At 37.7% G+C, this 17,687-nt stretch overlaps 1 protein-coding gene across 3 annotated transcripts in view; it reads left to right on the top strand.

The window, feature by feature from the left end:
• The window catches only part of LOC101901760 (G protein-coupled receptor kinase 2), a 353,962-nt gene that overhangs the window by 141,473 nt on the left and 194,802 nt on the right, over nt 1-17,687 (top strand). For all 3 annotated transcript variants that reach the window (XM_059128652.1, XM_059128650.1, XM_059128651.1), the window contains one exon: nt 15,483-16,878. In XM_059128652.1, the coding sequence (XP_058984635.1) occupies nt 16,827-16,878 (52 nt within the window). In that variant the 5' untranslated portion in view covers nt 15,483-16,826. The remainder of the gene's footprint in view (nt 1-15,482; nt 16,879-17,687) is intronic.

Genomic DNA, 17,687 nt, shown 5'->3' with positions numbered 1-17,687 from the left:
CCTGTAAGGGGTCTATTATGGAAAGAAGACTTTTTATAAGGTGAGCTGAAAAAACTGCAACCAACTTCAGACAGCTGCAATTTCTAAGCCACTCGTCCGACAGCTGTTAAAATTATTCCAGTGACAACTCATTATATTGTTTGCAAGCGTACAAAAGCATTTTGGTGAGAATTTTCCAGAAAAGAAGTTATTCGTGATGGAATTCAAACGTGATAGTGTGATTTCTTTATATTTGGCTGAAAAACCAAAAGTGACTATCGTTAGAGCATTCCAGCATTTAAATGTGAATAAATCTTTTGTGTCTCGTACAATCGCTCGTTACCATGATACTGGTTGCGTAGGCCGACGTCAAGGAAATGGACGGAAGAAAAAAGCAACATCAGCAGAAATGGTTCGAAAGATAAAGAAGCGACATGATCGAAACCCGCGACGCAGTGACCAAAAAATGGCTCGTGAGCTGAACATATCGCAATACTCCATTCGGCAAATATTGATAAATAAGCTCGGCGAAAGGCCATTGAAATTCCAAAAAGTTTCAGGAACTTACATACTTACTGCTGAATTTAGTTTTCTCCTACGGGAAAATATTCGTTGTCCAGAAGTTTGTAAACAAACAAAATGATCGTGTTTACTTGCCAAAGAGGTCAGCTGAAATTGTGGACCTTCGGTTGGCCGCCAGAACTCAAGTGCCGGCCATGGTGATGGTGTGGACCGCCATAACAGCCGATGGTCGCTCTCCCTTCGTATTAATCGATCGTGACATCAGAATAAATGCCGAATATTATCGCGAAAATATTCTGGAGGGTGTATTAAAGCCTTGTGCATGCAAACATTTTGGCTGCAAACCTTAGACATTCCAACAGGATTCAGCACCATCGCACTTAGTACGCGCCACCCAAGAATGGTTACAAAATGAGGTTCCTCGCTTCATTCCCAGCGCACAATGGCCACCAAAATATCCGGATACCAATCCGTTGGACTATTGTGTCTGGAGTTTTTTGGAAAGCAAGGTTGGTCCTAAAAAATACCAAAGTGTCGATCACCTCAAGCAAGCGCTTCGTCGGGAATGGGCCAAAATACCGCAGAGCAACATTCGGGGAGCGTGTGACGATTTCATTGGCCATAATTCGTGAGAAATGTGACCAATTCGAACAAATCTAAACTCTTCGCTCTTATTAACCGACCGTGGCATCCGAATATATGCCGAATATTATCGCGAAAATATTCTGGAGGGTGTATTAAAGCCTTGGGCACGCAAACATTTTGGCCGCAAACTTTAGACATTCCAACAGGACTCAGCCATCGCACTCAGCACGCGCCACTCAAGAACGCTTACATTCGCTTCATTTCCAGCGCACAATGGCCACCAAAATCTCTGGATACCAATCCAATGGACTATTGTGTCTGTGGTATTTTGGAAGGCAAGGTTGGCACTAAAAAATACTAAAGTTTCGATTACCTCAAGCAAGCGCTTCGCCGGGAATGAGCCAAAATACCGCAGAGCAACATTCGGGCAGCGTGTGCCAAAGATGACCAATTTGAAAAAATCTAAACTTATTCTAAAATTTAATTCTATTTCCGACATTTTTGCTTTCATTCAATAACATTTAATAAAAAAAAAATAAAAATGATGGCGTTTGAATTCGTTGCAGTTTTTTTTGATCTCACCCCGTACATGTCATCTAAAGACGAACTTGTTACAGTATTTTTTTTTTCAGATAAAAGATTTTTTTTACAGATCTCCTATAACTAGACCACCTTTTATTTATTTTTCCATAGATTTGTTGCAATATGTTCATCTTCTAAATAATTAATTTGCGCTCTTAATTGGCTTATACGGATAAGTGAATTCATAATAATTCCAAGATTTATTATCGCAATCTAAAACGCATTTATTTTTCTCATATATTTCAGCAGCATTATTTTCAATACATTTCAAAAAAAAAAAACAAAATCAATTAAAAATTACCGTATTAAAAGCAAAGCAAAACAAAACTCAAATTCCAATTTTTTTCTTGGTCAGTTGTTGTGAAAACTTTTTGCATATTTCAAAACAAAATGTACACAAAATATTTTTTTTGTATTTAATAATGGGAAAATGTAAACTGATGAAAAAAACAAGTAAGCAAAGGCTACAGTCGAGCGGGGCCGACAGTTGAATACCCTACAACACTATAATAAACCATACAGTTTATATAGGCGGGATACTCGAAAGAATTCCACAAGATATTGTGACAAATAATAAAAGAAAACCATCAGGTTTCGTTCTCTAATTTTCAAATAATAGCAACTTTAACTAATTTGCTCATTTCCAATTTATTGGTAGATGTTGCACGTAAATGGTCTTCCAAGATCTGGAACTAATATTTCCCAAAGACCTATAACCTCTCAGATGTGGCAAAAGATTAACATTTATTATTGGTTTTTGACTGAAACGCATCTATATGAGATACAGACATTTGACTATATTCTTCAACGAAATCAGCGTTAACGAAATAGTCGGAAGTGCGTCTTTCCTGTATATGTCAATTCTCCAAAAAGTCACCGGAATGGACATTTTCGTATTTTGTCTACAAAAGTTGGCAAACTATTTCACACATTGAATATTTTTGGATGGCTATCCGAAACTGCTTGGCTTTTGCAATGTCCGTAACCCCCATTCAAATGTGCATGAGGATCGGGCGATAATTACGACCTGCCGACAATTTTGCAGTTTTTTTGGTCCATTTCAACCCCTAAATATATGGCGATCATCTCCAAAAAGAGTAGGCTTCTATTCTGACCCTCATCTTATCCCCATGCAAAATTTCGTAAGGATCGGGCCATAAATGAGATCTGTATATGATTTCCTGATATCCTAACTACTTAGTTTTGTTAGCTGTAGAAATATTACCAAATGTTTAATTCAAAATGAAAATATGCCAAAAATGTGACAAAATTGAAAAAAATATGAGAAAATTGTACAAAATCAATATTTTCATCTTTAGAGAGATATTTTTATGCGATTTTTTTAGACGTTTTTTCTTTCTTGCCAAGAGGCCATTCTGAATTAATGAGAACTGTTGAAATCAGTTCAGCCGTTCTCGACATATAAGAGATCTTTCAAGCATATCTTCTTTGATAGAGATATATATCGCACATATTTTGCTATATATCCGATTTGTTGGATAATAACATCAATGTAAAGGTCAGAAGTAATCTTGTGATGGCTTTGTGATTTCGCCGGGATTTAAAATATTCGCGGTTTAATGAAAAATTTTGATTTTTTTTCAACACAAAAGATATGGTCTATTTTACCCGCTAAATATTATCCGATGACCACCCAAATTAGTATGCTTCTTCCCCGCCCTAAACTCTATCTACATGCGAAATTTCGCGTCGATTGGTCTATAATTGCGACCTGTATAGCTACTGCAAAATCCGACATTTTTTCAGTATTTGGTCCATTTCAACCCCTAAACATTTGGCGATCATCTCTAAAAGCAATAGGGTTCTATTCTGGTCCAAGCCCCACCTACATTCTAAATTTCGTGAAGATTGGGCCATAATTGCGACCTGTAGAGTGATTACAAATTAACATGGACAGACGGACAGACGGACAGACGGACGGACGGACATACATAGCTAGATCGACTCAGCTCGGCGAGCTAGGAAGATCCATATATACTTTCCTATGTGGGAAACCAATATTTCGAGGTGTTACATAATTTTTGGCCCAATCAAACTTATAATACCCCCAACACATAGTGTTGTAGGGTATAAAAACAAAAACAAAAAATTATTAAAAAATGTGGGAAAGAAGGGTAGAGAGTGAACGAAAAAAATTAATAATTATGATTTATGAATGTGGGTCATTGCTGTCAACGCCATCATCAAGAGCAACACCAGCAGCAGCAGCAATATCAAGCGCAAGAGCGCCAGCAACCAGCTGTTCAAATCAAAAAAAAATGAAGATAAAAAATGTGGGTCTCTTGGCAAACACTGGCCATGGCAAATCAAGCGCCAGCCAAAACTACATTGTTGCAAATTGAAAATAATACCAAGCAGTAAGAAACACCCGGCATTAAATTTCCCCCCCGGCCATCTTCCTTGGAATATTTCTCCCCTCTCTCAAAGATGATAATGTTTGTTTAGCATTTGGTCCATAATGTACCATAAAAAAAAAGAAAACCACACAGCCATAAGTAAATGAACAAAAAAGAAAAGAAATATTTGTTTGGTGTTTGCCATGGTGTGTCGGTCGTTCGGATGGTGGGTCATTGAGCCAAACACCAGAGGTAGTTAACTAAAGTTGTTTGCAGAGACCAGATTATCTTAAAAAAATTGAAATTTCCTTAAAGTTATCAAGCGTAACGATACACCAAGGACTCGTACTGGTCATGCCAATCCAACCCCAAATCAAATCAATTTAAAACAAAAAAGTAAACATTCATTATTTTTTGTTACTTAAACGAATCAGAAATAAAAAGAAAATTAAATTTAAATGAGTTTATTTCAGTTCAGTCGAATATAAGGTCCAAGGGTCTCTAGAAGGTCTTATACGTTCAGAAGTTCTTATACGTCGAGTAGCCCTGTAAAAGATCTTCTACATCTAAAAGAATTGTAGAAGCTTTTCTACGGCATTTGGTCCATAATGTACCATAAAAAAAAGAAAACCACACAGCCATAAGTAAATGAACAAAAAAGAAAAGAAATATTTGTTTGGTGTTTGCCATGGTGTGTCGGTCGTTCGGATGGTGGGTCATTGAGCCAAACACCAGAGGTAGTTAACTAAAGTTGTTTGCAGAGACCAGATTATCTTAAAAAAATTGAAATTTCCTTAAAGTTATCAAGCGTAACGATACACCAAGGACTCGTACTGGTCATGCCAATCCAACCCCAAATCAAATCAATTTAAAACAAAAAAGTAAACATTCATTATTTTTTGTTACTTAAACGAATCAGAAATAAAAAGAAAATTAAATTTAAATGAGTTTATTTCAGTTCAGTCGAATATAAGGTCCAAGGGTCTCTAGAAGGTCTTATACGTTCAGAAGTTCTTATACGTCGAGTAGCCCTGTAAAAGATCTTCTACATCTAAAAGAATTGTAGAAGCTTTTCTACGTCTAAAAGGCATTCTACGTATGGAAGACCTACGGAAGGTCTTCTACGAATGGAAGTCCTACGGAAAGTCTTCCAAGTATAGAAAACCTACAGAGAGTCTTCTACGCATAGAAGTCCTATGGAAGGTCTCCTACGTATAGAAGTCCTATGGAAGGTCTTCTACGTGTAGAAGACCTACAGAAGGTCTTCTGCGTATAGAAAACCTGCAGAAGGTCTTCTGCGTATGGAGGACCTGCAGAAGGTCTTCGGCGTATGGAAGACCTGCAGAAGGTCTTCTGCGTATAGAAGACGTGTAGAAGGTCTTCTGCGTATGGAAGACCTGCAGAAGGTCTTCTGCGTATAGAAGACGTGCAGAAGGACTTCCAGAACACCTACAGAAGGTCTACTACGTATAAAACACCTACAGAAGGTCTACTACGTATAAAACATCTACAGAAGGTCTTCTACGTATAGAAGACCTACAAAAGGTCTTCTACGTATAGAAGACTTACAGAAGGTCTTTTTCGTATAGAAGACTTACAGAAGGTCTTCTTCGTATAGAATACTTATAGAAGATCTTCTACGTATAGAATACTCACAGAAGGTCTTCTACGTATAGAAGACTTACTAAAGGTCTTCTACGTGTAGAAGACCTATAGGTGGTCTTCCAGGTATAGAGGACCTACACATGGAACACTTACAGTAGGTCCTAAAAGTTCTTCAGAAGATTTTGTAAGTGTAAAATACCTACAGAAGGTCTTCTGCGTATTGATGACCTGCAGAAGGTCTTCTACATATAGAAGACCTATGAAAGGTCTTCAACCTCTAGGAAACTAATAGAACGTCTTCTATGTCTAGAAGGACCTGTAGACCCTACGTCTAGAACACCTGTAGAAGGTCTTCTACGTCATAAGGTCTACGTCAGAAGACCTTTATAAAGTCTTCTACGCCTAGAAGACGTGTATAAGGTTTTCAGACCAACTTACTCTGCTGCTTACAGAAGACCTGTAGTGGGCCTACAACGTCTAGAGGATCTGTCGAAGTCCTTCCTCGTCTAGAAGTTCTGTAGAATCTTTTCGTCATCTAAAATACCTGAATAGGGTCTCCTGCTCCTAGAAGACCTGTAGAGGGTCTTTTACATCTAGAAAACCTGTAAAATGTCTTCTACGACCAGAAGACTTACCAAAAGTCTTATCTGTCTAAAAGACCTGTAGAAGGTCTTTCATGTCTAGAATACTTTAGAAGGTTTTCAGACCTACTTACTCTGCTGCGTACAGAAGACCTATAGGGGGGCCTACAACGTCTAGAGGACCTTTCGAAATCCTTCCTCGTCTAGAATTTCTGTAGAAGCTTTTCGTCATCTAAAATACCTGTAGAAACTACCTCCTAGAAGACCTGTAGAGGGTCTTCTACGTCTAGAAAACCTTTAGAAGGTCTACCACGTCTAGAATACCTGTAGAAGGTCTTCTACGTTGTGAGGATCTGTGGAAGGTCTTCTACGTCTGGAATATATGTAGAAGGTATTTTGAGTTATTTTTACGTCTAGAAAACCTGTTGAAGGTTTTTTACGTCTAGAAGACCTGTAGAAGGTTTTCTACGTCTAGAGGTCTTCTAAATCTAGAGGACCTGTAGAAGGTCTTCAACGCCTAGAAGACATGTAAAATGTCGTCTACGTCTTCTACGTGTAGAAGACCTGTAGAGAGTCTTCTACATCTAGAAAACTTGTAAAATGTCTTGCCGGATGTCTTATCTGTTTAAAAGACCTGTAAAAGGTCTTCCATGTCTAGAAGACTGTAGAAGCTTTTGTGCCTTTAGAAGACTTATAAAAAATCCTTTGCGTCTAGGTGACCTGTGGAAGGTTTTCTACGTTTAATAGAGCTGTAGGAGGCCTTCTTCGTCTAGAAGCTCTGTCGAAACTTTTCTTTTCGACAAATAAGTAGATATGCTTTGTTTTAGCCAAAGAATAAATATTTCCTTTTCTACTCAATTCGATTTATAGGATTCGCATCACCTGATAGACCACCTGTTTTGTGTTGGGTTGCCTAAAAGTATGCACCACACTTCACATCATTCAACCCCCAATTAATCTGTTCTTGAAAAGAAAATTAACTATGAAAAATGATTCTTCATTCATATCGTCATCATCCTTATCGAAAGGAAGCGACCATCAAAAATCTCTACCTTGGTTATGGCAGTAGATTATAACACGGCAAAAGCATTTACTTTCTGCTGGTGCCATTTTATTCTCACAAAATACATTATCATAACCAATGAATCTTCAAATATCATCTTTAAGACCCCCATACACGTACACGTTTCGGCATGTGTATGAACTTCGAGGGATTTGATTTGCGGTGTTTTCTGCTGTTGCTGCTGGTGCTACTTGGTGAATAAATGTGCACTTATATGCGAACAACATAAAATATTCGACAATGAACATTCTAAGAGCATACACGCCCCTTTTTTGCAAACACTCATATACACACACTTACGGAACATATACACACATGTATTTGTAGATTTGAGGAAACATTCATTACACACATCATCTCACATTTATTGTTGCTGAGAATGCTAAAAGCCTCTTATCGCAGTATCTGCCATTAGACAAGAAGAATTTCATTGTTCACATTTTCACGCTTGTGTAACATTAACTACTGGCAAATGTACATAACATTAGGTGCTTTCACGCTCTGTAATATTTAGGAGGAAATAATAAAATGGCGGGGCAAAAGACCGGTATGTTCAAGAGAGATATTTTTTAGGTTGGGAAAGTTCAATTTTATTTTGGACTAAAGAACAGATTCTCTTCACGGCCCTTCAGAATGGTAGTTGCTGTTCAAAATGCGGATACTATTAACCATTCAAGATATTTGCATAATTAATTGTGTTTCTTTTCTAAACATTTCATAATTCCATTTTTTGTTTTTAATAAACAAAAAAGTTGAGCTCTCTCTGGACTTCATTGAGTTTCCCTAGTGACAGGCCAAGAAAATCCTTTCATTAAATAGTCTGCAATACACTTCATTCACTCAAATGTCTATTGCCCCTGGGGAATTCTCCCTTCGTCTGTTATAATAACAATTCATTAAAATTAATGTAGCCACTTAAAAATAAAATGTCTGGGTATTTAAAGCCCGAATCCCTCTGCCAGGCATTTCGCCCTACCTTTTGTTGATGATTTCAATTTGCACAAAAGTTACAATTAAAATTGTCCGTATTTACTTTTGTTTACTGCTCAATTAAAAAATAAAACCATGTCCTTTTAACAAAATCCCAACGGCGGCCGCACGGCAAAAACCGCACATTTTACCAATGTAAACATGACATATTCGCTGGCGTCCATTTCCGAGCGCCCTCTCTTCCTCTTGTTCCCCCGTAACTCGCTGTTTGTTCGCTAACAATGCACAAATATTTGTTTAAATCCTTTTGTGGAGAATTTGCAGTTTGCATTGGTAATGATGACACTCAGAAGAGAAGAAGAAGAAAAAAAAACAGCATACCGAATGGCGCCCAATAGCAAGTGAATCAAATGTGGGTGCCAGGTATGTATTTGTTGAAATCCGCCAATTGGTGAGAGAGAAAAATATAAATCATTAAAAACATTCGTGGCCGCTTTGTAAAGCCTTTATGAATGTGGAAAGTCAATAAAAAAATTTACTTGAGATTTTTATATTCCGGGCGATTTTGTATAAAATCAATTCAGATTTAAAGGTTTCTCTGAGAGGAATATTTTTTATAGGTTTTAGAAGACTTCATTTCCAATTTCCAAAAAAAACTTTGGTACATCTATTATACACTCCATCAGTGACCTCCATTCCAAATTTAAGTGTTCTAGCTCTACTGCTCCCACAATTTAAAAAAGGAGAAACAGGCATCATGTCCTGCCTATATTTCATCTAACAATAGTAATAAAAAAGTAGAATAAAAACTGAAATACCTCCATTTTTATTTTCTCGGACCGTTACGGACGATGCTGCTTAGAGTAGTAACGGTCTATGAAAGTAAAAATACAGTTATTTATAGTTCAATTTTTATTCTACTTTTCGGGTTTCTACTGCAAAGAAATGATATGGGTACATGGTTACGCAACATAGCATCTTAACTGTCCAAATACAAATAGAGGATGGAAGTGAAATACAGGGTGAAATGAAAAACTGCAACCAACTTTAGACTGCTGTCATTTCTAAGCCACTAGTCCGACAGCTGTTAAAATTATGTCAGTGACAGCTCATTATATTGTTTACAAGCGTACAAAAGCATTTTGGTGAGAATTTTCCAGAAAAAAAGTTATTCGTGATGGAATTCAAGCGTGGTAGTGTGACTTCTTTATTTTTGGCTGGAAAACCACAAATGGCGATCGTTACAGCACTCCAGCATTGGAATAAATCATTTGTGTCTCGTACCATCGCTCGTTTCCGTCATACTGGTAGCGTAGCCCGACGTCAAGGAAGTGGACGTAAGAAAACAGCAACATCAGCAGAAATGGTTTGAAAAGTAGAGAAGCGACTTGATCGAAAACGTCGCTGTGGCTGAAAAATTGCTCAGAAGGAAAATAGACTCAAAACAGCTAAAGAGTTGCTTCGCTTGGCCGAAAGTGGTGAACTGTCGAATTTGGGTTTCTCCGATGAGAAAACATTTGTTGTCCAGCAGTTTGTAAACAAACAAAATGATCGTGTTTACTGGCCAAAGAGGTCAGCTGAAAATGTGCACTTTCGGTTGGCCACCAGAACTCAAGAGCCGACCATGGTGTTGGTGTGGGCCGCCATAACAACCGATGGTTGCTCTCCGTTCGTATTAAGCGACCGTGGCATCAGAATAAATGCCGAATATTATCGCGAAATTATTCTGGAGGGTGTATTAAAGCCTTGGGCACGCAAACATTTTGGCCGCAGACCTTGGACATTCCAACAGACCTCAGCACCATCGCACTCAGTACGCGCCACCCAAGAATAGTTACAAACTGAGGTTCCTCGCTTCATTTCCGGCGCACATTGGCCACCAAAATTTCCGGATACCAATCCGTTGGACTATTGTGTCTGGAGTATTTTGGAAAGCAAGGTTGGCACTAAAAAATACCAAAGTGTCGATCACCTTAAGCAAGCGCTTCGCCGGGAATGGGCCAAAATACCACAGTGCAACATTCGGGGAGCGTGTGACGGTTTCATTGGCCGTTTGAAGACCATAATTTGTGCCAAGGTGCCCAATTCGAAACATATCAGAATTTATTCTAAAATTTGATGCTATTTCCGACATTTTTTGCTTTCAATAAAATTCTTCAATCCATTGGACTATTTTGTCTGGAGTATTTTGGAAAGCAAGGTTGGCACTAAAAAATACTAAAGTGTCGATCACCTCAAGCAAGCGCTTCGCCAGCAATGGGCCAAAATACCACAGTGCAACATTAGGGCAGCGTGTGAAGGTTTTATTGGCCGTTTAAAGGCCATAATTCGTGCCAAAGGTGCCCAATTCGAAACATATCAGAATTAATTCTAAAATTTGATGCTATTTCCGACATTTTTTGCTTTCAATAAAATTCTTCATTCATTCTTTCATTCAATAAAATGAAAAAAAAAATGTATAAATTATGACGTCTGACTTTGTTGCAGTTTTTTTTATCTCAGTCTGTCTGTTGAAATCTAGATACAGCCTACTATTTTGACGTAGAGCGTTAAAATTTAGCAGAACAATTTGTATTGTGTCTAGGATGCTTGGTATTGAAAATAGGATGGTTAGTATTGAAAATCGGACCATCCTTTTAGTATAGTCGTCAAATAACGGTACCTCTCGATATTCGGTATTTTCATGATTTTTACCAAATTTTCCACGGATTAGTCTAAAAATTGGTATTTGTATAGGCCCACATTTTGGTATAACCCCCATATAACGGTACCTACCAATATTCGACATAGTGATGTTTTTTGCCACATTTTTTCCCGGGTTTGTCTAAAAATTTCTATTTTATATTTCATAATGGGTTCTAGCCCGGTGGCAGAACATTGAATATTTATTTCCACGTTTTCCTATAGCGCTCACATAACGATACCCACCGATATTCGGTATTTTGATAATCCTATTCACATGTACGCACATAATTGTTTCAAATTTGGTATTTTTGAAGACTTGATAGATGACAATCCTTGATTTTTTTAAGCTTTGCATGTCCCAATTAAATGGCACTACTTCTCACATAGAGATGTTAACTCCATCTGGTACCTCTCATGCATATTTGTATTAAAATTGGACTTAATATAAAGATGGGATATGCAGGTCCAATAATTATAGTCGAAACACCTGTTGAACTTCCTAGCTTATTGTGTTATTATTGGTTTTTACCGATGGAGAGGCGATCTTCTGTATTGTAGTCAGATACACCATACTCATAGCTACTGTCACTGTTTGCTGGTGGAAATTCGAGATTCTCATGGGAACTTTTTTTCTGTAATTTCCTCAAGTTTGAGCGATAAATTTAAAAAAAAAAAAAAAAAACAAATTTCTTTCCTGGTCACTCCACACTTCTCTTATTAATAACCCTTTCAAATCCCTAATGAAATTTGGTAGGCTTGGGCTTTTGCTAAGTCCATTTTTTCCTTTATCTTAAGTCTTCTGTAAATAGGAAAATAACAGATAAGACTCAATTAAACAAAAAACTCATTACAAATCGGATTTCGGGCCGATCAGTTTAACAGAGGTTTGTCACGCAAAATAATTAGTTATTCCATGGCCACAAATAAGTCGACAAATATGTAGTTATTATAAAGAATAACTTCATATTTCGAGTGGCTTTGTAATCCCATTTGTATTAAGTTTTCGTTTTGCTGGGTATAAAAATCTCTATTGGAAATAACTTCTCAGCTCCTTAGAAATTAATCACCTCATTTCAAATGCAATCTCAAATTTCTTATTAAAAAAAGCTAATCTGTCATCGTATTTATCTTGTAAAATAAATACCCGGTTTTTCGTTGGTAGGCTGTTTTTGATCATTCTGACATGCATGCAGGCAGGCATCTCCGTCATGATTTCACAATCAAGTAGAACACATTTTAACCAAAAAATAAAGACACACACAAATACATACAAACACAGAAAGTTGCAGCAAATTCTCTCAGGTTACGCATGACATGGCAAAGCAGGCATTCAATGGCATTATTAATGTGTTGCCTCCGCATGGCTGTGGTTCTGGAACTCACAAACACTCACACACTTTTACCCGCTCCGAATTACAAGGATTAAAATTCCGCTTGCCTGAACATGGCTCAAAATGTAATTAAATCGGTTCTTTGTGTTGTATGTTTGCAATTCCCAATGTGAAAACAATTAAGATACGAAGTATTCCTGCTGAAGTTTTACGATATAAATGTGAGTGTGTGTGAGGAAAATCTCTGTGATGACTGACCGATGCAATGAGGGAATTGCAATATAACAAGATGAAAGGAAAAAAGAAGTAGGCTTCGCTAATGGACATATACCCACCGTGAGAGACAGAGAAAATATGAACATTTCCAGGTAATGTGTGCCAAAAATTGGTCCGAATGGGGATTGTTATTTTATAACAATATTTTGTGGAAAGTTTGAATCTACACAGAGTGTCGATAATCTGATACGGCCAAAAAAAGTCTCATCGGAATAACGGTTTCAGACCCCAAGGTATATTCCGTTTCAAGAGATTTAGAGTCGATCTAGTGATGTCCGTCCCTTTTCTCCCATTTGTCTGGCTGATGTGCACAATAATTAGAGGTAAACCTTAGTATCTTATGAAAGCAGAGCTCGAATGAGAGTCACTTATGTAGTGCAGGATATATGAACCAAAGTGTTTTTGGAAGTTTGAACTTTATGGTTTTGAAAATATCTAAAATGGTACCGAACTTCTAAAATCGTATCATTTTTTCACATAGTAGTGAACGGATAGAGCTAAAAAACTTGAAATTTGGTATAAGAATCAAGTTTGGAAAGTAAGTGTGATGTATGAAGGTGGTTCTGGAATTGTCTATTAATTATGCGAACTGTTTTAAATGGTACTATTTTTTAGAACAGTTTGGTGTAAGGCGAACAAATGGAGGTAAAATTTTTATTGGTGTTGGTGGTAGGTTTCTGACTAAGGGGTGGTTTAGAAAAATGGTACTACTGGATGAACATATAAAGAAATCTAAATCTTTGTCCACTGGTACAAAATGGTACTAAATTTGGTATTAGGTATTTTATATACAGGGTGAGATAAAAAAAAAAAAAACTGTAACAAAGTCAAACCCCATAATTTTTACATTTTTTTTAAACTTTTTTGAATAAAAGCAAAAAAAAATCGGAAATGTCGAATTGTTCACCTTTGACACGAATTATGGTTTTTAAACGGCCATTGAAACCGCCACACGCTGCCCGATTGTTGCTCTGCGGTATTTTGGCCCATTCCCGGCGAAGCGCTTACTTGAGGTGATCGACACTTTGGTATTTTTTAGTGCCAACCTTGCTTTCCAAAATACTCCAGACTCCAACGGATTGGTATCCGGTGATTTTGGTGGCCATTGTGCGCTGGAAATGAAGCGATGAACCTCATTTTGTAATCATTCTTGGTTGGCGCGTGCTGCGGTCGATGGTGCTGAGTCCTGTTGGAATGTTCAATGTCTATGGCCAAAATATTTGCGTGCCCAAGGCTTTAATACCCCCTCCAGAATATTTTTGCGATAATATTCGGTATTTATTCTGATGCCACGGTCGATTAATACGAGCGGAGAGCGACCATCGGCTGTTGCACCATTACTATGGCCGGCGCTTGAGTCCTGGTGGCCAACCGAAGATGCACATTTTCAGCTGACCTCTTTGGGAATGTTTTCTCATTGGAGAAACCCAAATTCGGCAGTTCACCACTATCGGCCAAGTGAAGCAACTCTTTAGCTCTTCTGAGCCTATTTTCTTTCTGCTACGGTGTAAGTTCATGCACCTTTTGAAATTTAATGGTTTTACCCCGAGCTTATTCTTCAATATCTGCCGAATGGAATATTACGATATGTTCAGCTCACGAGCCATTTTTCGGCCACTGCGAGATACTTTTCGTACAATTATAGTACACATTTGTAAATTTGAGATATATCGAACTGATATTGATATTTGGAGGTACTGAACTGGGACAATGGCGGAGTCAGTCCTTTGGATACTCCGTCATTCTCAAGTATGTGGAAAAACCTAGGAAATCAGGCTACAGCCAATGATTATTTTTCACCTAGGTGACGCTTTAAACTACTTGATATCCTAATACCTAACAGAGACATCTGAGCCCACACATTCCACCTTTCAATGGTATAGCTTTCTATATTGATAGGACAAAGATGGAAAGTGGAACGGAAGCTGGGGTCTTCTGTGAAAGCCTAAGCATCCAAAGGTCCTTCAAACTAAACAACGACTACAGCGTCAGACAGAAATCTTTGCCATAGACCTGCTGACAAACAGAATCAATGAGGTGGATAAACCGGTGACTATATATGTCAAGCGGCCCTTTAAGTTCTTTTACAATCTAGTCTATGGCCGTTCTGGATTGCAAGAATGCTATTGAAAGGTTAAGTCGTTTGTCCAACTCTGTGGGGTCCGTGGACACTGCAACATATCTGTCTATGAATCGGCTGATGAATTGGCCGCGGATCTGAGTCAGTAGATGATTCTTTCTCATTCTATGAGAGGGAGGTACCAGAGGAAGTGGACATGTTTCCCATCTCCGAACTTGAACAATAATACGGACACCTCTAGATTGATTTTATATGTCTGGAAATGGATTTTGTAAAAACAGACCTAGGGTAGTAGACAGTCGATGAGGCACGCTTTGGGTGTATCAAACGATATGCTGTAGTCGTAGGGCTGAGGCTAAAAAATGATTGGTTGATAAGGTGGGTCGCGCTATGGTATAGCCCCCATATAGGGGCTAACACCGACTACCAGTTTTTTTTTTTTTGTTTTTGTCAATTTTAATTTAGTATCGCCAAATTTTTGGTATTTTGAGCTACTTTTATAAAAAAATTGTCAATAAAGGTCCTCATTTTGGTAAAACCTTGGCTGCAGATTCGGTTTGGTAATGTTACTTTATTATACTTTAGTTTATTGGTAATGTAGATCGTATGTAGTTGTCCTTTATTTTGGCCTGCTGGAAATTCAGAAATGTTGTTCTCATTACTAGTAGTTCTAAAATTGGTACATGTCCTATCCAAATGTTTGCATGGAAACTTGCCTTGTCTAACCATTCTAACGAAAAATACCACCATATTGATTTTACCACAGAGTCATCTTTGCAGAACCCAGCGGTCGAGTACACTTCCGCTTTCTTTTTCAGTTCTGCCCAAAAAATACATATACAAAAGTTGAGTCCATTCCGACTTCATTAACATTAATTTGGTGTTTGTATTATTTTCTCGTTTCAGCTTCATTGCGCATCAATATCCTTTTTCCTTCCAATTCATGTCCATTTAAAGCTGAACACAACCACCCGACAGAAACTCAAACAAAAATTACCAAAGAATATCTTATGCATTTTTTAAGGATAACAACAGGACGAAAATATCCGTACAAAAGGATATAATAATAATAATATTTTTTTGTTTCAAACATGACTACCATTCGTAATTAAGTGGGGGAAATGAGGAGGACGAAGCTACAGCTACAGCAAAGGTTGAAAAGAAAATCAAAAGAAACCCCCTAAAAAAAAGTAAAGAAATACATTCAAGATTTTTCGAATTTAAAGCGAAAAAGGCAACAAACGCACAAAGGAACGAAAAGGAACTGAAAACAAAAACGTTGGTTGGTAATGCCCAAGGATTTATGCACAAAATAAAACCCAACCCCAAACCATAAATTCCATATTTAACGCACATTTGCTGTATTTCATTTGGGTGTTAACATAATTCTGACTTAAGGGGATAAACGGAAATAGAGGTGGATGAGCATAAAGGAAATCTCCAGAGGTTGAAGGATAAATAAAAAGCACGAACAAAAACTACTACCACTACGTGAAAAACAAAAGTCCACGACGGAGACAAGGACAAGGAAAAGTCATTGCCATAATCACACGTACATTACCTTAAAACGGGTTGGGGAAAAATTCCAAAACATTTCAATTGATCCTTCAAGGATTCAGTTTATGCTTACAAGAAAACCCCGGAAATCCTGCCCGAAGCCATCAATTGGGACATCAAAACTTTTTACAAGTTCAGCTGAAGCGACAAGTTAAACACATGTATTCCCCAAATGAGCACACATTGTCAAGGCTTCCTCGGGCACAGCAACAAAAGTGGAAAACTTAAAGTCACATCTTAAAAAACAAGAGGAAGAACAAAGACATATTTCTACACACAATCGGAGGCTAAAGGCTGAAATCCAAAGAGCCAAAAAACAAACGGAAATAGCATTTAAACAACTTTAACATAATCTAAGGAGACGAGGAAGCGAGCGACGCGAGACCACAGCACAACTTTTATCCTCAGCACCAAACAAAAACAAAAAAACAACGACCGTCGTTCTCCATTCCTAGCCGAACAAGTTAATTCTACTTTTCTACGTACTTAAAATTTAATCTCTCTGTTTATTGTCTCAAAACACGCACCATTTGGAGGATATTTTGCTTCGCAGTCCCATACAACCATTTTTCTAAATTTTCACCACCCCGCCAACAACGCCCAACCAACCAACCAATAACACACCAAAATCTATTTATTGGAATATTTCGAGTGCGGCCTGAGTTTAAATAAAAAACCGCCAACCTGGAACTAATGGAATTAGAGAATATTGTGGCCAATACGGTCTACTTAAAAGCAAGAGAAGGTAAGTGGATTTCAATTACAAGTTGTTTTATTTTTTATTTTATTATTTTAAAAGAGGGGGGGGGGGGTGGCCGGAGGTAGGAACATCAGAAGGTGAAGGAGGTATTTTATGGCGGAGTTATGGAAGACATCAGCCATGCAGAGAAAACGTGTAGATCCTCTCCTATGTATAGAAGGTCTACAGAAGGTTGTTAATGTCTAGAAGACTTACATGTGGGTTATGGGTTATACGTTTAGAAGGCCTACAGAAGATCTAGTTTTGATAGCCTACACTATTGTATGGCGGAGTTTGTCATTATGTTTGTAACACCTCGGAATATACATTTTTGAACCCACAAAGTATATATATTCTTGATCAGCATAAAATTCTATGTCTTCTATTTAACGTTGTCCATCTGCGGAAATCACTTAAGCTTCCGAACGAAGTGAAATAGAATGATAAAGTTTTACTCGGTTGTGTATTAGCTCTGCAGGGCTATATAGGTCCACGTTTTTGTATAGAGAGATTTAAGGTTTTTTTTGACTGCTTTAGTCACAATTTTAACCCGAATTTGCTCTAAATTGTCAGTATATGTTCACATTATGTATGAAACATCCTTGCATAGCACAGCAACAAAGCCAAACGCGATAATTTTTACATTTTTATACCCTACACCACATAGTGGTAAGAGAATTATGTCTTTTTGCATTTGTTTGTAACATGGAGAAGGAAGCGAGATAGACCCATAGTTACTTTTGAGGATCTCCATAGAATCACTTTCTGAGTTGATTTATACATGTCAGTCCGTCAGTCCGTCCGTCTGTCCGTCT

Source organism: Musca domestica, unplaced genomic scaffold (assembly GCF_030504385.1).
Source record: "Musca domestica strain aabys unplaced genomic scaffold, Musca_domestica.polishedcontigs.V.1.1 56, whole genome shotgun sequence".
In the NCBI taxonomy this organism is placed as follows: Eukaryota; Metazoa; Arthropoda; class Insecta; order Diptera; family Muscidae; genus Musca; species Musca domestica.
Note: the sequence above shows the minus strand (reverse complement) of the source record. Positions and strands in the feature narration are given on the sequence as shown.